The sequence below is a fragment of the Orycteropus afer genome, unplaced genomic scaffold (assembly GCF_000298275.1).
Source record: "Orycteropus afer afer isolate SDZICR_OR568_19922 unplaced genomic scaffold, OryAfe1.0 scaffold00009, whole genome shotgun sequence".
Lineage (NCBI taxonomy): Eukaryota > Metazoa > Chordata > Mammalia > Tubulidentata > Orycteropodidae > Orycteropus > Orycteropus afer.
Window position 1 is genome coordinate 11,200,410 of NW_006921596.1, and position 24,985 is coordinate 11,225,394.

Here is a 24,985-nt window from a genome sequence, read left to right on the forward strand (position 1 = left end):
GGGCCTCAGCGGCGGGCTGGGGGCTCGGCGCGCCCGGGCGTCAGTAGGGCCCGGCGACGGCGGCAGGAGTGCGTCTCATCCCTGCCTCGGGCTTGGTTTAGCTCGCGGGCTGCTCCGGGAGGAGAGCTAGGCGAGGCGCGCCACTGGGCCCGCGGGTCGGGCGCATGGCTTAGGGGCACCCCCACCCGCCGCGCCCCCAGCATGGGGAAACTTCACTCCAAGCCGGGTCAGTGCTCCTGCCGCGCGCGCCAGCCCCCGGCCCTCGCAGCCCTAGCCACTGCGATTGCTAACTCTCTCCTTCTCCTTTCTTTCCGGCCCCCTCCGCCGTCGCGCGCGATGTGCCTGCAGCCGCCGTGTGCAAGCGCAGGGAGAGCCCGGAAGGTAGGAGCGCGCTGGGCAAGGACCAGGGGGATGGACTGGGGACGCACCGCGGACGGCGGCGGAATGGCCCAATCCCCCGGATCTTATTACCAGGGCCACCCCCTCCGCAACTGCGGCCACTGGTGCTAGAAACTCGCTCCGGGAGAAGCATTTGTACCCCCTGCTCAGACTCTCCGACCTCATCCCAGAGGTCCAGCGCTTCTGACCCTCAGCCCCTCCCCCCTCTCCCCTCCCGTGGTCCGGGCCCTCGGCGTCAGTTGCGCTCCTTCATCTGACTCTCAAACCCCTCCTCCCAAGATCCTGCCCCCCCCCAATATCCTTCAGTCCCCTATCTCGAGAACCTTACCATCAGCCCTTTCGCCCCATGGTCCTGGTCTCCAGTGCCCCCTCTTCTGACCTCCAAAGCCCTCCTCACTGGGTCCTCTTTCGCCTGCCCCCGCGCTCATTTCTGGGTCCCTGCTCTGGAACTTCGCGGAAGCCCCTTCTGATTACCTGCGTCCTTCTCTGGGATTCTGCCCCAGTTCTCAAGTCCCCTCAGGGCCCCAGAGGCCTCTGCTTTCCTTCCTCTGCCGCGCCCACCCCCTTCCTCACCTTTTCGGTAACTTTCAGCTGGGGTGCCAAACTCAGGGGTTGCATGTCGTCCCCGCACCAGGTGACAGCTTCGCGGTGAGCGCCGCCTGGGCACGGAAAGGCATCGAGGACTGGATTGGGAGGCAGCGCTGTCCTGGTGTCGGCCCGGGACCCAGACAACTGCGAGCGGCGGGCACCGTTGGCAGAGGCACCCGGGTAAGATCTCCACGCCATCTCATCCCCTCACCCCTCCCGGCTTCAGAGTTGAGTCTCCATATCCACCCCCGCACCCCAACTTTTAAGCAGCCTTTCTGGAAGAGCTTGTGGGGCCAAAACCCTATTCCCAGCTCCCCTCTACTGCACCCACATGGCCCTGTGCCCTAATAATGCCTTTAGGACTGCCTGGGGTAAATGTTCAGGTGAGGGTGGTAAAGGTCCAGCTGATGAGGGAAGCCCTGTGCTGGAGGGATTTGGGGATCGGGTCTGACTTGTACCTTGTTTTCCATGGCCAGCATTCATAGGTGGGCTTGGAACTGAGCTAGGGAGAGAGCAGGTACTCAGGGATGGCCTTGGGACCTTGTGGCTGCTTCTGAATGTGTTCTGGGTGTCTCTAGCAGTCATCAATGCCATGTGCCCAGGAACCCCCCCCTGCAGAACAAACTGTGATCTAGGTGGGAGAACAGGCCTCATTATGCTACAGCCTGGGCTCAGTGGGTCTTGCCAGTGGTTTCCCTAGTTGTTTCTGGGGGAAGAGTAGGTGTGACGGGGAGTAAGTGAGTCCAGCCCTAGCTCCTGGCCTGGGACTGGTGTTCACAGATGTCCTATGAGCTCCAGAACTCTGCAAGGGACTGTCTGCGTAGAACTCGTGCGAACCAAGGATCAAAGGATGAATCAACTTTTTGATGTGACATTTAATTTTTACTTTGAGGGGGAACAGACTGAGTCTCAGGTCTGGTTAGTTCTTTGGTCTTGTCCACGAGCTGGGAAGAGGCTGGGTGGTGTTTTCAGATGTGTGTATATGTTTGGACAGTGGAACCTGGGCTGAGTACAGCTCAGCTGCAGGGGCCAGTATTGGGAGGTGGACCTGTGGATAGAGTTGATTCTGGTGCATGTATGAAATCAGCTCCCGTCTCTTTCTCCCCAGCCACTGCTCTGTGGGGCCTTTCTCTTCTCCATTGGTTGGGTTGGAATTGGAGCTGCTGTCCCCCTAGTAAAGGTCAAAACTTGGTGAGTGGGGGCGGTTGGGGTCCTTTAAAAACAGAACTACAAACTTCCCTTTCTCCCCCCACCACTTCTTGGTTTTGATCTACTTCTTGATTTAAAGCCCAATGAAAATGGTTTAGTTTAGCCATATGAACAAATGTATTTGGAGCTCAAGACCGAGGTCAACTGAATGGATTTCCATTAATCAAGTTTTGGATTTTTTTCAGTCTGTTTATTTTTACAAAGTATTCTTGCAGAATGACATTTATTTGTAGTCCTTTTTTTTTTTTTCCTTTCCTAAACTGCCAGGCAGCTTGCTCCACGCTAGAGGGGAAACTTGAAATACAGCGAGGGCTTACTTCAATTGACTTTTATCTTCAAAGCCATAACAAATGTTACCCGCATGTTTTTGGTGGGTCTCCTTGGCATCCAGTCTGGGAGGATGGGAGGGAGGAGAAAGGAAGGAGAAGAAAACAAAAGTCCGTCGTTTTTAATTAAATAGTAGTGTTCCTAGCAAAAGGAATGTGAGCCAGTAAAAGTTGCCATTGGGGGAAATGAGGGAGGGTGGGCAGGGGGCCTCAGCTTAAGTCTGTGGCTTTGGTGAAGTCACGGAATTTTGTTGCCTGGTTTCCCCCAGCTGAGGACAGAATGGGATAGTGCTTGCCCCCTGCCTCCCTCGCCCCCTCTCTCAGAGAAACGCTGAGGGGTCATTCATGTTTGTTCAAAGCACTTTTGAAGATGTGAGGCACAGAGCCGTCAGCGTGACTTTTGTTGGGCGGTTGGAGGGTGGGCCCAGTCATCAAAGATGTTGGCGGGGAGCAGGCTCTGCCTCCTAGACAGAGTGTCCTTGGTGATGGGACCCGGATGCCTGGGTTTCCACCAGTCCTGGCCCAAGATGGCCCAGTTTCTGAGTTCATGGAGGTGGGGTTGGCAAAGCTGGCCCTGTGTTCCCTCTGGGAGGTGGTCAGGGTGAGCTGAAATATAACAGTCTCTCCCAAGGTGCCAGGCAGCACTGCTGGCAGGCTATTTCATATGGTACCTGAAAGAGTATTTTTAGTCTTAATTGTTCTGTATTTCTTTCACCAGAATAAAAAAATTATAACTAGGACATCAAACCCATAATTTCACGGGTATTATTGCTTAGGATGAAGCTGAGTTGAAAGAGAGAGTCAATTTAAAGTCCATTCAGAGAAAAATATTAAGCTGTAAATCTTTAAGGAAGCAGAGTGCCTCATCTTTCTCCCATGGAGTGGCTGGTGGGTTTGAAGAGCCAACCTTTTGGTTAACAGTCAAGTGTTTTAACCATTATGCCACCAGAGCTCCTGAGTAATTGATAGTGCCACCAAGAACCAAACCCACTGCCATTGAGTCGATTCTGACTCATAATGCTTTAAGACAGAGTAGAATTAACTGCCCCATAGTATTTCCAAGGCTGTAAATCTTTATGGAAGTAGACTGCCACATCTTTCTCCCATGGAGCAGCTGGTGAGTTCGAACCACCGACCTTTCACTTAGCAGTCAGCTCTTTAAGCACTGTGCCACCAGTGCTCCTTAGCATCAGTAGGGCTGGTCAAAATGTTGAAGATGAGAGCAGAATGTCCCAAGTTTGGGAAACATCGAGATACTGAACAAGACAGCAATGGGCAACCCTCAGTCTGCTTGATTTCTTAGGTTCCTATGAGCATGGAAGGGATGGTGGCTGATTCTCCCATTAGATCACCAGTGTGTAGAGTGCATGGGCTCTGAAACTCTCGCTGGGTTCCAGGGGCTGACAGAGGTCCCCAACAAGCCCTACATCTGTCTTAGGGATGGCTTCTGTCTCCACTTTTTCATCAAGCCTTCAACCACAGGGCTGAGGACACTTCAGTGGCACATCCAAGTTGCATTACTGTTACTGCAATGATTGTTGTTGCTAACTGCCATCAAGTTGGCCCTGACTCATGGTGACCAAGCACAATGAAATGAAACACTCCTTGGTTACATGATTGGTTGTAGATGGACTGTTGTGCTTCACAGGGTTTTCATTGGCTGATTTTTGGAAGTAGGTGGCCAGGCCTTTCTTCCTAGTCTGTCTTAGTCTGGAAGCTCCGCTGAAACCTGTTCAGCATCATAGCAACCCCCACGCCTCCACTGACAGATGGGTGTTGGCTGTGCATGAGGTGTATTGGCCAAGAGTTGAACCCAGGTCTCCTGAATGGAAGGTGAGAATTTTACTACTCAACTACTAATTTTAGTAGTAACAAAAACAAATGCAACACACTGTCGTCAAGTCTCAAGTCTGATCTGACTCATAGTGACCCCTCCTTGGGTTTCTAAGGCAGTATCACTACAGAAGTAGATCTCCCAACCTTCCTTCCGGGGAGTGGCTGGTGGGTTTGAACTGCCAGCCTTCTGGGTAGCAGTCAGATGCCTTAGGCACTAAGCCACCAGAGCTCCCAATTATAGTAGTACCAAAACTAAAACCAAACTCATTGCCACTGAATCAGTTCTGACTCATAGCAACCCTCATTGGGTTACCAAGGCTTTAAATCTGTGTGGAAGCAGACTGTCTCATCTTTCTTCCATAGAGCAGCTGGTAGGTTCAAACCACTGACTTTTAGTTAGTAGCCCACTGCCTTGGGAGTTCTGGTGGCCTGGTGCCTACGGCATTTGACTGCTAACCCGAAGGCTGGCGGTTCAAACCCACCAGCCACTCCTTGGAAGGAAGATTGGGCAATCTACTTCTGTAGTGATATTGCCTTGGAAATCCAAGGAGGGGTTGATGTCTTAACCATTACACCACCAGCCCTCCTTATTGTAGTGTTAGCTGCTGTTTAAGTGCCTGAATGTGCACTGTGTGTATATGATCTGAATCCTCCCCACAACTCTCTAAAGTTGCCAGCCAGCTGGTGTGGACTGTTTTTCCTCCCTTTCTGGAGCACTTTCCAGGAGAAAGGAAGGCATGTGTGGCAAAGCCTTGTGCCTAGAGGTGATTTCCGAGAAGTGGCATGTGGACGAGCTACAAGAGCTTTGGGGTGAGCTGGTTGTGGGGCAGATAGGAACGAGAGGGGCCCCTGATTGCCTTCTTCCTCCCTGATGGGTCTGACAAGCTTGGTAAGTGATCAACACACAGGGGCACTAAACAAAGCCTGCCCTTCTGCATGCAAAACTAAGTGAGGTTAGCCTCTGCCACAATGGCTGTGTCGCCTTCTATAGTCTTTTAACCTTCATACGTCTTAATTATCTCATGTGTAAAATGGGTGCAATCATATTCTCATCCCTGGCAGGGTTGTGCTGGATCACACTTCAGACATTAGAACCTGGGCAGAGTGGTGTCAGAAGATGTGCTGAGAGACTGGTAGGGGTGACATGGGGGGCGGAGCTCTAAGCAGGGAGAGACAGGGCAGGGGCTAAGGCTTGGGCTTCTGCTCTTTCCATGTGGACACAATGGGCTCCAAGGGAGTACGAGCTCATTGAAAAAGAATCATGAGAAATGTGAGTACTTTGAAGGACAGAAGGAAGCCCTGGTGGTACAATGGTTAAGTGGCTGCTAACCAAAAGGTTGGTGGTTTGAACTCACCCAGCTGCTCCATGGGAGAAAGACCTGGTGATCTGCCCCCATAAAATTACAGCCTAGAAAACTCTATGGGGAAGTTCTGCTCTGTTGCATGCAGTTGCTGAGTTGAAGTCAATTTGATGTCACTTAACAACAGCAACATGAAAGGCAGTAAACTGAACAACTTATATGCCAGGAAACAATGAACGCTAAGCAGAATTCGAAATTAAAATAAGCATAATAATCTCAGTGAGATAAAGGAGGAAATTGGATACATGAAACAGCAATAGGCGGTTACAAAAGACAACCCAGTGGAAATATTGGGTATGGAAAATATAATGGATGAAACAAAAGTCTGAGTGGAGGGATTGAGTAGCATAGTGGACACGGAGATAGTGGACATGGAGATAGTGGATAGGAAAACACTTGGAGAAGCAGAAACTGCACGTCTGTGTGCACACCCATGTGGCATGTACATGCGTGTGCATATATGAACATGTACAACTGTATTTCACACAGTCCCCTCTCCAGCCCCTATTTGGCCCTTTTGTTCTTTTCTAGCAGAGCTGCAGGAAGAAATAGGCTGAAAGCTGCAGCCAGGAAAGCCTGCCTCTGGATCAAAGGCAGCTGCCAGGCGGTTTGGTAATTTGATTAGGGGGCACCCAGCACATTTTATATTTGGGGAAGATTAGGAAGGTGCAGGCCCAGTTGGAGCCCGCGTGGACTTAGCATGCTGGGTGATGAGATTGGAGGCTGGCCCAGCTGCTGCCCGAGTGCCGGATTCCAGGGGAATTACCCTTGAATGATACCAGTTGGCACAATTAAAAGGCCCCATGTCTTCACCATATGGAAAGTGTTAGCCCTCCTTACGTGGTTTCAAAGCTATGTGCCGGGAGGTGGACTTGACATTTGAGGTAAAGCATAAATTAAATATTTGGTGTTTCAGAATTAAAAGATGGTTTGCTTTGAGGCTGGTGGAGGACCTGGGGTTGAGGCAGTCAGGCGTCCGCTCACTGGCGGCCTTGAGTTCTCCATGGAGTGTCTTTTTTGCCCACAGGTACCCTGGGCCAGCCTTACAGCCTGACCTTGCAGTGTTCATTATCCCCAGGGAATGGGAAGGAGAGGTGGGGAAAGCTGGAGCTGGGCACAATGCCAGGTGGGGCTTCTGGTTTTCAATAGCCTGGGCCCCTTGGACGGTGGGTGGTAGGCAAAACGTCATGTTCTGAGCGCTTCCACTCATCTCTGTGATGTGGTCTCTGGTAGAGGCTTGTAGGAGTGTCTTGCCCGCCTTCTGAACCTTTTCTTGTTTGAGAAGGCGACTGGCTCCCCCTCGGTCAGGCCCGTGTGTTGTTCTGTTTCCTAGATTTCAGGAACAGACCCTCTTCCATCACATTTCATAAGGATGTGGTAAGCCCAGGGAGATGCTAAACCAGGAGGCAACTGCTGTGTGTTTCCCAGGGTCACAGAACTGCAGGGACTCTTCATCCTCTCTGCCAGTGGTGTTGGAGGAGTGAGTGGAGAAGGCAGACGGGTGGAGAGTGGTTCTCATTTAAAGAGGTGCTTTGTTTCAGGAAGCTCAACACCACTGAGGGACAGACTATCCCCTGGAACATTCAAAACATCAAGGCTGGACTGTTGGGCAATAAAAAAGTCACCTTCTGAGTAAAACTTCTTCACTGGGGTATCTCTAGGACACCTAGTAGATAGTCATGATGTGTTTGTTGAATGAATGAATGAATGAATGAATGAATAGAAGAGAGATGAGGCCACCATTCCCACCTCCTCTTCCCCCACATCTTCTTCCCCAGTGTGCTTCTCTTCTTTCATTCCTGCTTGTTAATTCCCTTCTCCTCAAGGTCCCACTGTCCCAGGTGCATTTAGGCCTTTTAGTCACTCAGCTATTAATAATTCCCTAACTGTCCCAGGCACTGGGGATATGATAGAAAATAAGAAACATGGTCCCTGACTTCCGGTAGCTTCCAGTCTAATAAAGGAAACAAAGATGGGGTGAGTGAACAGGCCCATTAATAAGTAGTGGGTAGTGCAAACTCTTGAGCCAAAAGGTTGGTAGGTCAGACTCATCCAGAGGCACTTTGGAAGACACGCCTGGTAATGTCTGTGAAAGGTGACAGCCTTGAAAACCCCATGGAGCAGTTCTCCTCCACACACATGGGGTCAGCAACTAACAACAACAACCCTCATTAGAAGCACTGTGAAGGTAGCAAGCAAGAGGTGCTGGAACGTCCATGGGCAGGGGAGGTGGTCTTGAAGCAAAGTCTGAAAGGTATGGGAAGAGGGGATGGCTCCAGGCCTGCTTTTCTTCTTGGGAAATTGGTAGTGATTGGGGTTTGTAGGAGGCTTCTAGGAGCTCTGGTAGCATAGTGCCTACGACACTTGACTGCTAACCAGAAGGCTGGCAGTTCAAACTCACCAGCCACTCCTGAGAAGGAAGGTTGGGCAATCTACTTCTGTAGTGATACTGCCTCGGAAATCCAAGGAGGGGTCGCTATGAGCCGGGGCCGACTCGATGGCACATAACAACAACAACAACAACAAGAGGGCTGTTTATGGAACCTGGGCCAGGTACTTGAGAAGGGACTGTGGGCTCCAGGTGGCTGTGCAGCCTTGTGGGCTCAGGTGAGGTAAGGACTTGGAGTGTGGCAGTGTTCCCTGGTTCTCAGTCTTTCTGAGAAAGAAACCCTGCCTGTCAGGTCCTCTTGGCACATTTGAGCTACCTGTCTTTCCGAGCAGGTGTGTGGAGCAGGGTGGGCAGTCAGAGTGATACCTGACCTGACTCACCATACTGCCCTGGAAGCTTCATATTCAGTGACTTGGGAGAACTATCCTAGCAGTTTGAGTGGGTTGGTGGCCTCACTGCCTATGGGAGGAAGAGGGTTGCTGTAGGGCCAGGAGACCTGCTGTAGTGCACTGTGGGAGGTAAGACGGATAGATTGGCTGCTCGAGGCAGAGGAGGCACCTCAAGGGCTGGGGAACAAGAGGAGTGACAATGTGATCCCAGAGAGGACCTCTCCTGCCCCAGAGCTGCTGTGAGCCCGTGTCTAAGGGGAGAGGGTTCTTCACCTTTGTTTATCAGATTTGTCTGAGGAGAAGTGTGAAGTGACCCTCTGGTCAAGGGGCTAGGACAGTGGTCCATGGAGGAGATCTGAGGTATTTGTGAGTCGAGTATCCCAGAATCCTAGCTCTGGCATTCCTGTTGGGGCAGCCTCACTCCCTGGCTGTGGATTCACAATGTGCTTGGTTTAGAAACTTTTGGAATTTTTAGGTCGCTTGTTGGATTCCAGAGCAGACACTTCCTGCTGCCTCCCCAACTTCTCTTTCTCTCTCTCTCCCTCACTCACACATGTTCTTTTTGTGGCTCTTGTCTCTCACAGACATTCCTTCTCTTCCTCTCTCTCTCCCCCTCTCGCTCACCCTCCCCCTCTCCCCCTGAGGAGAGAAAAAATGCAGACTCTCACAAACAAAATATCTCCCATTCCATTTGAGGAAGAACTGAGGCAGGAGCCCAGAATATCCTGGAAGGAACTCTAGAGAGAGCTGAAGGCCTTGGTTGTTTAATCTGGAGGGAGGTCTTTGATGTCACCCTGCTCCATTTATCCTGGGAAGCTGCCTGCTTCTTTATGGTCGGCTTCAGACTCTGTGCATGAAGAATGGCTGAGGTTCTTCAGGGGCTGGAGGAAAAGTCTGATCACTCCCCAAAGGGCAGGCCTAGTGACGCCGTAGCTCCTGCCAAGCCCAGGTGGGGTGGAGAACTTTTCCAAACAAGCATCTCCAGAGACATAAGTAATTCTTTGATAACTTCCCGGGAAAGTAGGAGGGGCTGTTTATCCATGTGGGCACCAGTCATGGGGCTTGCAAGGAAAGCCTGAGTGAGGACGCCACCACTGAAGTCATCCTTTGCCTCTGAGAGGCACACAGCACATGCTGTGGCCAGCACCGCTCTGCCCACCGAGGTGCGCCCTGGGCGTGTGTTAGGTTAGCAGGCTCTGAGGAATTGGTCTGGGCTTTACTCTTCTTACTTGTTCAGTCACATGGGCTGTGGCATGTGTGCATTGCCTTGTGTGTGGCTGACAGGGGACTCACGGGTCCTAGGTGGACTTCAAAGTGAGGTAGAACCAGCTGAGGGTTCTCCCCTTTCTGGCCTCTGTTTTTCCACCTGAGTAATATGATAAAAGCATTTGTTATAATTAAGCAGCTTTCTATTGAATGTATTCTATTCAAGTGTCTCATGCATCTGTCCAGTAAATAGTAAGTACTTTCTGTAGGCCGAGCATACATCAGTTCTGTGAATAGAGCACAGGCTTTGTTCTCATGGAGCTTACTACAATCTAGTTGTAAAAGATAAATGTTTTTAAAGTCAAATTTTGCAGTTCCAGTTATGATATGTATTAGGTGACTTGTTGTTGTTGTTGTTTGCCGTTGAGTTGGCCCCGACTCATAGCAACCCCTCCTTGGGTTTCTGAGGCAGTATCACTATGGAATGACTAGAGAGCATATAATGGGGCTAATCTGGATGGTTATTCATTCCACAGATATTTGAGTGTCTTCTGAATGCTAATTGCTGTGCATAGGGCATTATGGAAACTATGAAGGATAGATCATAGGTCCTGTCTCACAGAACTTAGAGTTGGAGGAATGTATATTACTTCTCATTTATTTTTCTTATCTTATTGCATTGGTTAGAATCTTCGATACCCTGTTCAGTAACCATTAGGTATGATATTTGCTATTTGTTTAGGTAAGAAAACTTTCCTCAACTCCCAGCTTGTTAGAATTTTCAAAATCAGGAAGAGTTACCTGATTTTATTAAATGAGGTGTCAGTTGAGCTGGTCATTCTTTGCTAATATGTGATTTGCATGTATGATTTACATTGCTAGGTTTCCTGGTGCTCACCTTTTTTTGTACTACTAAACTAAATCATGCTTTGTCATGATGTATTACCTTTTTAAAAAGCTGCTGGATCTGATTTGCTAATATTTTATCTTAATTATTACCTAATATTCATAAGTAGATTGATTCATAATTTGGGAAGGTAGATACTGAGCAATGAAGATCATTTCAAGGGGATATTAGAGGATTCTTTGGTGGCAACTGGTTAGGGTCAGAGGTGGTCTCAGGAAATGGGGTTTAAGCTGAGGCCCCAAGAGGAATGAAAGGAGGAAAGGAGGGAGGTGGTGAGCAAGGTCAGGAGGGGGTGTGTACTTGCAGTATGAGTGAGTATGGACCAGCAACAAATAAAAAAGCCCTTCAGGATGTTTGAGCTGCTGGTTGAGGTTCTTTTGGAATCTCTGGCCACTGAAAAAGGGTTATGGCCTGGCCTTGGGAGGTCTTCTTAGCCTTCTTATGGAGCTTAGTGTTATCTCTTGTCCAGAGGAGGGATGAGTGTCAGACCCTATGTGAGGGGCCAGCAGGACAGAGGTGTACTCCATGATGTGGGGGGCTCTCAGGTGAGGTAAAGAGGAGTGTAAGCACAGCCTTTTTGTTATAAAAGTATTTGGAGGAAAAAGTGAATTCAGGTAGTTGTGTTCTATGGGCTCAGGGAGTGGTTCTGGAATGTCTTCTCTGGGCCGGGCACAGTGCTTGGTTCTTGTGGGTCAGCCAGGAGACCCTTAAGGAGACCGCAGGTGAGCGAGGGACCAAGAGAAATAAAAGAGGATGCAAGACAGTACCAAAACCCAAACCAAACACACTGCCGTTGAGTCAGATCTGCCTCATAGCAACCCCTCCTTGGGTTTCCAAGGTGGTATCTCTATGGAAGTAGATTGCCTCTTGCAGATTCCTAGTGCGGTTTGCTTGTTGTTTGTATCCAGATAACTCTGCTAGTGTGGCAAGTGGAACTCCTTCTCAGGAGTGCCTGGTGGGTTTGAACTGCTGGCCTTCTGGTTAGCAGTCAAATGCCTCAGGCACTGTGCCACCAGAGCTCTCTAAGACAGTACCAGATATTGGTTAAAGAGCCAGATGTCCTGGGTTCAAATCCCAGTACCACCATTTTGTAACTGTGGGATCTTGAGCACAGTGCTGGACCTCATTTCAGTCGGGGGCCTGGCAGGAAGCTCCAGATAGCTTAAATGAAGCTTCAGTGGAGGAACAGCTTCCAGAGGTGTGGGTAGGGTTATGGAAACCCTCAAGGAGTGTGGAGGCACCCAGAGACTAGTGACAGAGGGAGGAAATGTCACTGGATCCCTGTAAGAGCTGCAGCTGAGGAAGATGGGTAGCTGAGAGAAGCTTTGGCTAATCCCTCTATGACTGTTGTTGTTAGATGCTGTTGTTCCTACTCATAGTGACTCCGTACAACAGAACGAAACACTGTCCAGTTCTGCACTGTCCTCATGATCATTGCTATACTGTGCTATCACCTGTCACTGTGTCAATCCAGCTCCTTGAGGGCCTTCCCGTTTTTCACTGACCCTCTCCTTTACCAAGCATGATGTCATTCTCCAGGGACTGGCCCCTCCTGACAGCAAGACCAAAGTATGAGAGATGAAGACTGGCCATTCTCGCTTCTAAGGAGCATTTCGGCTGTACTTCTTCTAAGACAGATTTTTGTTTGTTCGTCTGGCAGTCCATGGTATCTTTAATATTCTTTTCCGACACCATAATTCAAATGCATCAGTTCTTTTTCGGTCTTCTTTATTCGTTGTACCACTTTCACATGCATATGAAACAATTGAAAATACCATGGCTCTTGTCCAGCTCACTTTAGTCTCCAAAGTGACATCTTTGCTCTTTAACACTTTAAAGAGGACTTTCGCAGCAGATTTGCCCAATGCAATATGCCGTTTCATTTCTTGTCTGCTGCTTCCATGGGCGTTGATTGTGTATTTAAGTAAAATGAAATCCTCGACAACCTCAATCTTTTCTCCATTTATCATGATGTTGCTTGTTGGTCCAATTGTGAGAATTCTGTTTTCTTTATGTTGAAGTGTAATCCATACTGAAGGCTGCAGTCTTTGATCTTCATCAGATTTTCTGCTGTGCCTCCAGTTGGCTGAATCCAGAAGCCAGAGGGCAAGGAAGCTCGGTGAATTGGTCCATTGTGGTTGGTTTCCTAGGGCAAAGAGAAGGGTGGAGAATGATGGGGAAGAGGGATGGAAATAGAATAGTCAACTTCATCCCTTAGTTTCCCCATCTATAAACCACCATAGAGTGATTGTGAAATTCAAATTGTAAAATATTGTAATTGCTTGGCACATAGTAGGTGCTCAATAAAAATTAGTTATTAAAGTTATGAACCCATAAGAGAGGCACAAGATTATGGAGATATGGGGAAGATTTTTTTTGAAGGATGTAGCATGGGAGTAGGACTTTGAAAAATGGAAAGACTGAGACTGTGGTCCAAAACCCAAGCACCCACAGGGTCTAAACCAAACCAAATTCACTGCCGTCAAGTTGTTTCCGACTCACAGTGACCCCTCCTTGGATTTCCGAGGCAGTATCTCTACAGAAGTAGATTGCCCAGTATTCCTTCTGAGGAGAGGCTAGTGGGTTTGAACCACCAGCCTTCTGGTTAGCAGTCAAATGCCTTAGACACTATGCCACCAGAGCTCCTTACAGGGACTAGAGAGGTCATATAAATGAACACAGAGGGCTGGATGTGAGACGCCTGGAAGGGTGGCACTGTGGTGCCCTGGAGAGCAGAGCACATATCCTGTCTTAAGGGGGCAGTGCCACCCAGCCCCTGCCAAACAGAATGTGGGTCCAGTGTTGCCGCATCTTCTGATCATTAAGAGAGTCCAGCAATGTGGATTTTTATGTACACTCTTTCTAATTTAAAAATTATTGTCAACCAATTGAGGGGACCAAGGAGAACACTTCAGTGTGCTGTATTTGGCCCATAGTCTCCTGCCTTGTGATTGCTGATTTTTTTTGTTGTGGTCAGTACCATTGAGTTATTTTTGACTCCGTGACCCCACGTGACAGAGTAGAATTGTCCCTTGGGGCTCTCTAAGCTGTAGTCTTTACGGGAGCAGATTGCCAAGTCTTTTTCCTGTGGAGGACCTGAGTGGATTTGAAATGCCAGCCTTTCAGTTAGCAGCTGAGTGCTTAACCTGTTGTGCCACTTTATACCCAGGATCAGCATATGCACATCATAGATGCCAGAGAGCTTCAGAATGAGACTTCCCGGTTCTAAGTCCCACCTCCACCTCTCCTCAGTCAGGTGGCTTTGAGATGGCCCATCTCTGATCCTGTTTCCACATCTGTGACTCCTTGCTAGTTTCCATCTCACGGAATAGTCCTGAGAGTGGTACGTCAGGCAGAATAAAGCAGATGTGTCTCCTCTTGCAGCTTCCTAGTGCAGTTTGCTTGTTGTTTGTATCCGGATAACGCTGCTAGTATGGCAAGTGGGACATTGGTGAATAATGTGGTGTGATGAGGGAGTTTGAGGAGGAGGTTCCACTTTGGATCGGGGAGTGACGTTTAGGTTGCTGAGATGCAAAGCATAAATAGTAGGTAGCCAGGTGATGAAGGGTTTGGTATCCAGGCACAGGCTTTGGGAAGTGGAAGGCCAAGAGGCATGAGTGGTAGGGAGAAGAAGTCTTCAGTCCACTTCAGGGTGTCTGACTTGTAACCAGACTCCACTCTCTGAGCTGTTAGGTCAGAAATCTGTGGATCTGTGGCTCAGCAGAGAGAGAAGGTGCCTCTGTGTGGGGGGTGGGGGGTGGGGGAAGGGTGCTGTGTGTTGTGACCCATTTGGAGCCCTTGCCTGTCCACTGTACATCTTCCATGAAGTGTTATTGAAGTTTGTGAATCCCAGCTGTTCTCTCTAGTGGGGTGGGATAGGGGAGGACCTCTCAGGCACAGAAACGTGTCCTCCTGGAGCTGACTGGCTGGCTTGCTGCTGCCTGAGCCCCGAGCCCTGCCTTGAGCTAGAGAGGGTGGGGTAGAGTATAAGGCACCCCAGTTCACAAGATGGGCCTGTTCACCCTCAGGCCACAGGTGAGTCCCGGGGAAGGCCACAGGCTTTCAGATGGATTCGGTCAGAGGATGTTTTACAGAAGGTCACCTCGCGCAGAGGTGACCTCGGCTTGCGGTGGCTCCACCAAGCAGAAGCCACTCCAAGCCTGGCTTCCAGGGGGAGCCAAGTTATGGGACAGTTTTTGACCTTGACTCCATTGGTTTGCCCTTCTTCCCCCAGATGACTGAGGCTCACTTTGAAAGAAAAAATGATGAGTTAAGAAAACTACAGAACCAGAACAAAGTTGTGTTAATAGTGGCCACTCAAACCTTTCCTCTCTCTCTTGCCCTAGAAAGTCCAAAGGCGCACACTGGCTTGGCCAGCCCTGGGCCTGGGCCTCCTCTCTTGGGGTGCTGTGCTTGTAGGCTCAGTGTGTCTGTTAGGTGTCCACCGTGGGCTGAGCTCCATGCTGAACTGTGGGTGCAGCAGTAGAGGAGGAAGGCCTGACAACCTTGGGTACCATTGAGTCCATTTTTGACTCCTAGCAACTGCATGTGACTGGAACTGCCCCATGGGCCTTCTGGGCTGTGATCTGTATGCGAGCAGACCATCAGGTCTTTTTCCTCAGGAGAAGCTTTAGTTAGCAGCTGAACGCTTAACCATTGTGCCACCAGGACCCCTTCATAGCAGCGTAGCTACTGTGGAGTTTCTGCTGTGTGCCAGGCCCTAGGCCAAGAGCTCTCCATGTGTTACACCATTCAGTTCTCACAACACCCTCATGAGGCAGGTACTGTTATGATCCCATTTTAATGATGGGGAAATTAAGACTTTAAGGCATCTGCCTCCTTGGCCAAAGTCAGTTGACTTGGAAATGATGGAACAGGATTCAAATTCAGATCCATCTGATGGTAGAGCTATTTTAAATCAATATAGATGAAGGTTTTTTTTTTTCTTTTTTTTCCAACTATATGTTATAAGGAGCTCTGGTAGCATAGTGCCTAAGGCACTTGACTGCTAACCAAAAGGCTGGCGGTTCAAACCCACAAGCCACTCCTCAGAAGGAAGGTTGGGCAATCCTACTTCCATAGTGATACTGCCTCGGAAACCCCAGGAGGGGTTGCTATGAGTCGGGGCCGACTCAACAGCATATAACAACAACAACAACAACAACATATGTTATAAACCGTTTGTGGCTCATGAAATCAATTTAGTGACCAGCATTTAAAAAATGAAATAGGAGCAAGAATATGAGAGAACATCATATATCGTGAGGGAGGGGTGAGGAGGGAGAAAATACCATTTTTCATTTTATACATTTCTATTTTGTTTGGCCTTTTTTTTCCCCCACCTAGCATATACGATGTTTATATTTTCTGAAAAGCCAATATATTTTAAAGGAGAGTGCGTGTATAGGCAATTCTTTGGAGGGGTGGAGAGAGAAGATGTAGCTGGAGGGGGATGAGGGGTTGAAAGGAGTCAGGTGTGGCCAGAGGACCCCCTACGTCTGAATCTCTGGATGCTTATGAAGATGCAGATTCCTTCTGTCCCATCTGTTAACTGTGGTCTAGTAGGTTCAGATTCATGGTGACTCCATGTGTGCAGAGTAGAAATGCACTCCCCAGAGTCTTCGAGACTGTGACCTTTTGGAAGCAGATCACCAGGACTGTAACCAGGATATTTCTGGGTGGGTTTGAGTCACTAGTATTATGGTTAGTTATCTAGCTCTGAACCATTGGTGCCACCCTGGAGCTCTTTGGGTCTTATCTAAGGGTTCTGAATCAGAATTTCTCTGCTACTGGGTGGGACTGCTGCCTGGACCGTGAACAACAGCAGATGGTGGGAAGGGTGCCGAGGAGGGATGGGCTGAGGTGAGGATGGATGGCATTCCCCATTTAGGGAATTATGGGGACCCGGTAAGTGGCCCCACAGAGAAGCCCAGCACAACTCTTGGCTCATGACAAGCTCTCAGTCAGTGTTTCTGTCTCCTCCTTCCCATTTCCCCATGGCTGTGCTACTTCAACCTACAAGTGGATTTAGAACTTTAGTGGCAATTATTGATACCTGGCCTCTCTTTGAAGGGCTGCCAGGCTCCTGCCTTTTGTAACCGGAAGGAAGGAAGAGATGTTCAAAGGCCCCTAGACCAGCACTGTCTGATCCAAAGAAAAACCAAATTCACTGCCATCGAGTCGGATCCAACTCATAGTGACCCCTCATTGGGTTTCCGAGGCGGTATCACTATGGACTTAGATTGCCCAATCTTTCTTCTGAGGAGTGGCTGGTGGGTTTGAACTGCCAGCCTTCTGCTTAGCAGACAAATGCCTTAGGCACTATGCCGTCTGCACCATCCAGTGTAGTAACCCCTAGTCACCTATGGGTATTGAGCACTTGAAATGTGGTGAGTGCAACTGAGGAACGGAATTTCAACTTTGATTTTGTTTTAATTAGTTTGAATGTAAATTTAAATAGCCACATGAAGCTAGTGGCCACTGCATTGAACAGCATAGCTCTGGACCAAGGCAGGAGAGCCAGCAGTGCAGGGCTTCATGCTAAACCCCACTCCAAGGGGCGGTTGAAGGAGTTATTTGTAGCAGGTGGTGGTGGAAAGTAAGCTCTCCTCCCCAGGAAACGCTGGTTAAACCCTGTTTGGAGCCTTTCCAGAACCCACTTCTTGGAGGCATGGTTTTGATCAAGCTCAGAGGGAGGGCAGCCCTGGGTGAGCAGCAGCAGTCATTGATGAGAAGGACTGTGGGCTTTGCTTTTCCTGGTGTCACGAATAGGGACTTTCTTAGCCTTTTTAACCCTGGAGGTCCTCCTTGGAAACTTCTTCAGGGCTTCTTAGGTGAGGACTCAGCCCTGTGGCTCTGGCCTGAGGTGCTGGGAGGCAAAAACACACTGTTGATGCAGTAGCTCTGAGCAGGGCCATCTCTTCCTCAGTAGTAACAGCCAGTGTTTACCCAGGACTTTATGGTTTGCAAGGTTCTTGGGTGGTGCAAAGGGTTTGTGTGCAATTACTAACCTAAAGGTCAGCTGTTTGAACCTACCCAGCAGAACCATGGAAGAAAGTCCTGGTGATCTCCCTTAAAAATTACAGCCAAGAAAACCCTATGGAGCTCGGTTCTGCTCTGTAACACTTGGCACGACCATGAGTCTGAATCAATGTGATGGCAACACATTTGGTTTGCTCACAGTCTGGCATTTAAGATTGGCCCAGGTAAATATTATTACTCTGGGGAAGCTGAGGCCAGACTGCAGGCCCTGTGCAGCCACTACTGTATCCACAGGGTCTTCTGCACCGCTTGGCATATGGTATGACCATTTGCTGAGTGAATGAGGCTCCGAGAGGAGCAGCTTGGCCAGGGGCCGCACAGTTGCAGAGGGTGTGTGAATTCAGGCCCTAGTCCCTCCAAATCCCCGTCTTTCCTCAAGGAGTTATTCCACTCTGAGCCTCCACTTGCTTCTCCCTTGTCCTTCAGAAAGGGTCCTCACTTTGTTTCCTTTTGCTAAATTAAATCATGCACATGGTGAAAAGAAAAGAAAAAGAAAGAAAATTCAAGAAGGCATTTGACTGCTAACCAGAAGGCCAGCAATTCAAACCCACCAGCCACTCCTCGGAAGGAAGATTGGGCAATCTACTTCCATAGAGATACTGCCTTGGAAACCCAAGGAGGGGTTGCTATGAGTCGGATCCAACTTGACGGCAGTGAGTTTGGTTTTGGTTTTGGTTTTGGTGAAGGGCATGCAGTAGGAAGGTAGCCTCCCTCCCACTCCTAATGGGGTCATGGGACCCCTTCCCAAAAAAGACCAAACCCACTGCCATCAAGTTGATTCCATCTCATAGTGAGCCCATTGGGTTTCCGAGGCAGTAAATCTTTATGGAAGTAGATTGCCCTGTCTTCCTTCCACAGAGTGGCTGGTGGATTTGAACCACCAGTCGATGATTAGCAGTCAAATGCCTTAGACACTGTGCCACCAGAGCTTCTTTAGGACCCCTTTGGAATCTTCTTAATCCAATAGGTAAATGTTACACCTTTAACTCCAGTTCAGGCCACCCATAGCCTCAGGTCAAGAACTCTTCACTTAGTGTATATGGCTTTTTGTTTGTTTTGTTTACTTTTTTTTTCTCTCCTATATATGGATCATCTTCCCATTGCAGAGGGCATGGAGCTTTGGAATGGGCTTCAGACTTGGGCTTCTCTGCTCTGCTCTGTTGCTGTTGGGCCTTAGTTCCTTCACTTCTAACTTAGAGTTATTTCAAGGATCAAATGAAATAATGCCCATGAGCAATTTAAGGGGTTTGCGTGCAGTAAGCACTCAGTAAATACACTCAGTGTCTCCATCTGGCCTCTGGAGTAGCCGATAAGTTCTTATATATTCTCAGCCAACCCACCTCCATCTCTCTGGTGCCTAAAACAGCCCCTGGAATGAGGGAGCAGTTGCTGTTTGATGAATGAAGAGATTCGGAGAAAATGTCTCATTCATTCTCTGGAGTTCCCTTGGGGTGATTCGTCTCCATTAACAGATGGGGAAACTGAGGCCTAGAGCAGTTTCAATGAGTTATTCAGGCATCTTGAGGTCCATGTGGGTGAGCTGTGAGTCCCTTTCCACTCAGATCATAGGAACACCCCACATTTACCTTAAAAGCTGCACCTCCTTTTCAGCCAAGGGCAGGCCACCGGAAACTGCTCACCTGTGGATTATGATCACTTGAGGAGGTCCCTGGTCTCTGTAGAGTCCTTCCTGGCCCTGAGCCCCAGCCAGTGACTCTGCTGCCCACCTGGCTGGGCCCCAGGCCTGGGAGGCTGGGTATTGTTGTGGTAGGAATGCAAACCGGTGCTGTACTTTGAATATATTAAGACACAAAGTCCCTGTGGTTAACAGCAAATTAATCACAGCATTGAGCAGGGAATGTCTCAGATAGACATGACTTCATGAGCCTGTCATAAAGTCTGCCCCTGCCATATTTCACTCCCCAAGATTTTTAACTTTCAGAAAAGGAGCCACAGATAGTGTTACCAAGTTTTACAGAAATATTTTTACTGGGCAGAAGATTGCTTTATGGCAAGAGCCAGTTATTTCAGGAGACGAGCAAAGAGCCCTTTATTCTCACGTTCTGTGGGAGGAAAATATTATGCTAGGAAGCCTGCTGCTTGGTTGTGCTGGTGGAGAGGCTGGGCCCACGTTTCTGGAGTTGGGGAGTGGGTGCCATGAGGTGATGGGGGGGTGCCCTGGACATGTACCCACCTCCAGACAGGTGGAGAGACCGTCTCTCAACCCTCCCTGGAGGTTTGGGGCTTGTTTTACAGGCAGAAGGAAGTCTAACGGTGCTAACCAGGGAAGGGAGGTGGCCCAAGTTTGGTTTTAATCTTAAATGAGGGTCAGAGGGAGGAATAAACTAGGGTGTTACATTGGTATGTGAGGCCTAGCCAGGTACAGGGCTGGCTTGGCCATTTACTGGCTGTGAACTGTGGGTCTTCCCCACTCTGAGCCTCAGTTTTCCATTTGTAAATTGGGGATAACAGCAAACCCTGCCTTGTAGGCATGTTGTGAGGATTAAATGAGAACATCATTGTCAGGCATCTAGGAGTCCCTGGGTGCTGTGAATGGTTAAACGCTAGACTGATTAAGTGATTAAACACTCGACTCTGAACTGAAAGGTTGGTGGTTGGAACTCACCCAGGTGCTCCTCAGAAGAGGGCCTGGTGGCTGCTTCTGAGAGGTCACAGCCTTGAGAACCCTGTGGAGCAGTTCGACCAGGGGGCGCATGGGGTCCCTGTGAGCTGGAACCGACCCCGTGACAGCTAATAGCAGCAGCAGCATGTCAGACACTTAACGGTACTCGTTCACTCAGTCCGTATTCTTGATGGTGCGTGTTGGAGGCTGGGGACCGGCATTCTTCATCCACATGCCTGAGGCAGATCCCCACTCGTCCCTGCAGCTTCCTTTGCTGGTGCTTGGAGTGCAGCTGGTGCGTTTTCAGAGCCCGAGTGAAGACTTCTGGTCTGATAACACAGTGGGATATTTGAAATTGGGGCCGCCTGAGCGACTTGGAGATTTATGAGCCTCCTTCTTTGAGCTCCAGTCAGCCCTCGGTTCATGGAAGGGTCTGTTCTCTCCTGGAAGTTAGGGGGGAAATACTGGCTTGATTGTACCCAAGGAGGATGGTTTTGACCTTTGCAGATTAAGACTTTGTTCTTTTGTCCTCTCTCACTGAGGAAGAAGGATGCCTGCCAAAAGTTTTGTTTGTGTCTGGAGCAGCCGTGTGCCTGATAAGGCTACGGCATCATTGCTCCTTCTTGCTTCTGGCCGTAATCCCTTTTAAGTTGGGCGGTTAGAGAGGGCTGATTTATTCCCTCTTCTTGCCCACCTCCCTTTCATTATTTAGAATGTGAGGGAGAGTTTATCTTGTGCTTTGGGAGATCTATCGTTTCAGCTTTGGAATGGCATCCAAGTTTACAGAATGGAGTCCTAGTGCCCAGAGCCTTCTGGTAAATATTTTGGGAAGTTGGATTCCTCTGGCATTATGGCCCAGGGGTTGGGCAATGGGTGCTTTTCCATGACTTGGTGATTGAACTTAGAAGCTTCTTGTACATTTTCCTGCACACAGCCTTCATGCTAAGGCACTATAAAAAAAAACTCCAAAACCAAACTCACTGCTGTCGAGTCAATTCTGACTCACAGTGACCCCCATTGAGTTTTTGAGAAGGTAAATCTCTACAGAAGTAGATTGCCCAGTCTTCCTTCTGAGAAGTGGTTTGAACCACCAACCTTCTGGTTAGCAGTCAAATGCCTTACGCACTACACCACCAGAGGTCCTCTTTCAGTGGCCAGAATCCCTGCCTCTTATCCTAGCTCCGAGGTTCTGCTAGTGCTGCGCCTTCCACCCATTGCCTCTTCACTCTTCACACTTGTACACATGCCTTTCTTCATTCTTGGAACCTACTTCCTTCTTCCCCCTTATGTTATCTCCATAGTTCCTTCACCTCCGAGCTGAAACCTCCCCCAGGACTACCCACCTTGTTCCTGAAGACTTTTACATGGTGCTCACGCCTCTGCCCGATGCTCTATCCTGTGTTCACCAAGGCTTTAAAGGCAGATATGAGAGCCTGGACAAGGCCCATGGTCTTTAAAGCTTCAGTTTCTTCATCCATCCAGTGGGGACAGTAATCCTAGAACCACCTCCTAGGGTGGCTGTGAGGAGTAGAAGAAAGTGGGTGAGAAGCCTCAGGGCCTGGTGCATGCAGTAAAACCAACCAGTTGCTGCTGAGTTGACTCTGACTCATGCTGATCCTGTATCTGTATGTGTCAGAGTAGAGCTGTGCTCCATAGAGTTTTCAGTGGTTGATTTTTCAGATGTGGATCTCCAGGCCTTTCTTCCTAGTTTTTCTTAGTCTGGAAGCACCCCTGAAACCTGTTGAACATCATAGTAACATGCAAGCCTCTGCTGACAGAAGGGTGGCAGCTGTGTATGAGTTGTATTGGTTGGGAATTGAACCCAGGTCTTCTGCATGGTAGGTGAGAATTCCACTTGTTAGCTCTGTGACCCCAGATGAGTTCCTGAACCTCTCTGTGCCTTTGTTTCCTTGTGTGTAAAATGAGATGAAGATGGTGCTCACTCCACAGGCTGTAGTGAGATTGAATGAGAGAGTCTGTGAGAAACTTAGCACCGTATGGCCCTCGGAAAGCAGACAATAAACACAACAGTTTTATTGTTAGTAATATTAGTACCTAACAAGGGAGGCGTCTGGAGGCAGAACAGACTAGGGCTTTGCTTCCAGGATTTAGAGTGATCATATGGTCTGTTAGCTTCTGTTTTTTCACCTGGAATATGGGTTGCTGGAAGTATAGCACTTTGCACTGTGCATGGAATAGCACTGGCAGGCAGGTCTGTGAGCAGAGGGTTCCTGCCTTGAGCTGTGTATCCCCAACCATGCCAGCACCAGGCTAGGCACTGGGGCAGAGGGGAGGTGTTATGCACTGAGGGCTGGCCGGCAGTGGCCTTGGCTGAGCTCATGGTGGATGGTGCTGGCTCTGTGGGTGTTCAGCTTCCAGGGCCAGGCTAGAACTGTACCTGACAACTTCTCCTTGGGGCGGCTTTCAAAGGAAGAACTGGGGAGTGCAGGGTGGAGGGAGGAGGGGACTCTCCATTGACTGCCCGACACAGTTGGATTAAAATTCCCGTCAAGGCCTTGGAAACTGTTGGTGGCATGGCCCTAGCCTGGGCACTGCAAATAGAGCCTCCCAATAACAAACCTTCCTCTGAGATCACAGTTGAAGGGATGGAGGCTGAGGCTCTCCCTTCTGTGGGAAGAGGGTGATGGGGAGAGAGGCCAGTCAGAAACACAATAAAGATGAGGATGACGGGCTGACTGGACCATCTGGTGGACCCAGGGTCTATGCACATGGTGGCTTTCAGAATGGGGTGGGGGCCTTGAGAGTCAGGAAGTCTAGAGACCTGGGTACCAGTCTCTACTGCTTGATGCCAAGAGCTCACACACCCGAATGTAACCTCTCTCTCCTATCTTCCCATGAAACCCGTCTGCCCCCCAGTCTTCCCAGGTCCAGCAGATGCCCTTTCCTCTCACCTATTTCTCAGGCTGGGAACTTGGAGGTCATTCCTGACTCTCCTTTCCCTCCCTCAGCTGAGTACCAACATGGACAACTTTTGTCAATTCTGTGACTAAATGGTTATCAAATTTATCCATTGCTTGCCCTTGCCTCTGTCCTAGTCTAAGTCACAATTACATCACACCTGGAGGGTTGCAGCAGCCTCTGACCTGATCTTCTACTATATTAGCCAACAGATCACATCATTCTCCTGCAGTGACTTCCCTATGGCTTTTAGGAGAACATTAGAATCTTTTGCATGGTCTGTAAGACTGCAGTGACCTGCCCTTTGCCCACCTCTCAGCCACAACTGCTCTCCCTCCTCACATGCTCTATTCTAGCCACCCTGCTCTGCTTTGAACACACCCAGCAAGCTCCCACCTCAGGGCCTTTGCACATGCTATTCACTCTGATTGAGATGCTGTTCCTTATTCTCTACCTGGTTATCCTCTATTCATCCTCCAAGACTCAGCCTCTGGGTCACTTCCTTAGAGCAGCCTTCTTTGAGAACCACCCCCTCCCACAATTAGAACCAGTTTTCTGGCTCTTGCTCCTTCTCTTGCCCCTTTTCCTTCCACTTCTTGCAGCATGCATCACCATTGGTTATTAGTGATTTATTCATGTAGTAACTGAATTACTGCCCACCTCCCAGAGTCAAACCCATGGTGATAGGGGCAGGCATTGCTATTAACCTCTGAAACCCAGGTCAAGCACAGAGCCTGGCACATAGTAACCAAACCAAACCAAACCCACTGCCACTAAGTCAATTCCAACCCATAGCGACCCCCTCTGGGTTTCTGAGGTGGTAAATCTTTATGGAAGTAGATTGCCCCATCTTCCTTCTGTGGAGTGACTGATAGGTTTGAACTACCAGCCATCAGGTTAGCAGTCAAATGCCTTAGACACTGTGCCACCAGACTCCTTTGGCACATAGTAGGTACCCACTAAATTGCTTTGCTGTATTCTTTGGACAAGTCCCTTCCATTCTCTCGGCCCCAATTATTCTGTCTGTAAAATGGGGGCAGGGAGCAGACACTTCTAAGTTGCTTCCCTCCTGGATTTTTAATTAATTAATTAATTATAATTGACCAGTGTTCTTTCTTCTAAGGAGCGGGTAAGGCATTTGCCTGCTAACCAGAAGGGCGGCAGTTCAAACCTACCAGTTGCTTCTCAGGAGGAAGAATGAGGCAATCTATTTCTGTAAAGATTTACCACCTTGGAAACCCAACGGGGGTCACTGTGAGTTGGAATTGACTCGATGGCAGTGGGTTTGTTTGTGTTTCTTCGATTCCATGTTTCTCAAGGGTCGTTAGAAGACTGGCTGTGGGATGCTCATGTGTATCCCTTCCTTTGTGTCTTAGTTGGGTTCCCCCATCCATAACATGGAACCACCAGTTGAGTCTCCCTCTTGGGACTATTGTATGAATTCAGTAAGATCTTGCACATGAACTCACATGGTCTGCAGATCAGGTGCTCTGTAAAAAACTGCTCTTATGACTAATAATTTTTCCCACCAACATTGCTTGAAAGGAGATCAAAAGCAAGGTGGTGTAGTGGTTAAAGTAATGCCCTGTTAACTGAAAGATCAGCAGTTCAAGCCACCTGCTTCCATAAAGACTTCGAGCCTTGAAAGGAGATAGAGGAGGGAAACGTTTTCCTGGAACTCTCCCTCCCTTCCCCAAAAGATCTTTATCATTTCCTCCTTACTGGAAACCTCCTCTCCTCTCCTTTAGCTCCATCTATCAACATACCTCCCCCTGGCCTCTCCTTTACCCTA

At 49.1% G+C, this 24,985-nt stretch overlaps 1 protein-coding gene across 1 annotated transcript in view; it reads left to right on the forward strand.

Annotated features, from left to right (window-relative positions):
- Nucleotides 1–201: 201 nt before the first annotated feature.
- The window catches only part of NKD1 (NKD inhibitor of WNT signaling pathway 1), a 109,304-nt gene continuing 84,520 nt past the window's right edge, over nucleotides 202–24,985 (forward strand). The window contains exons 1-3 of the mRNA XM_007946990.2: nucleotides 202–226; nucleotides 349–381; nucleotides 1,034–1,167. Coding sequence (XP_007945181.1) covers nucleotides 202–226; nucleotides 349–381; nucleotides 1,034–1,167 — 192 coding nt within the window. The remainder of the gene's footprint in view (nucleotides 227–348; nucleotides 382–1,033; nucleotides 1,168–24,985) is intronic.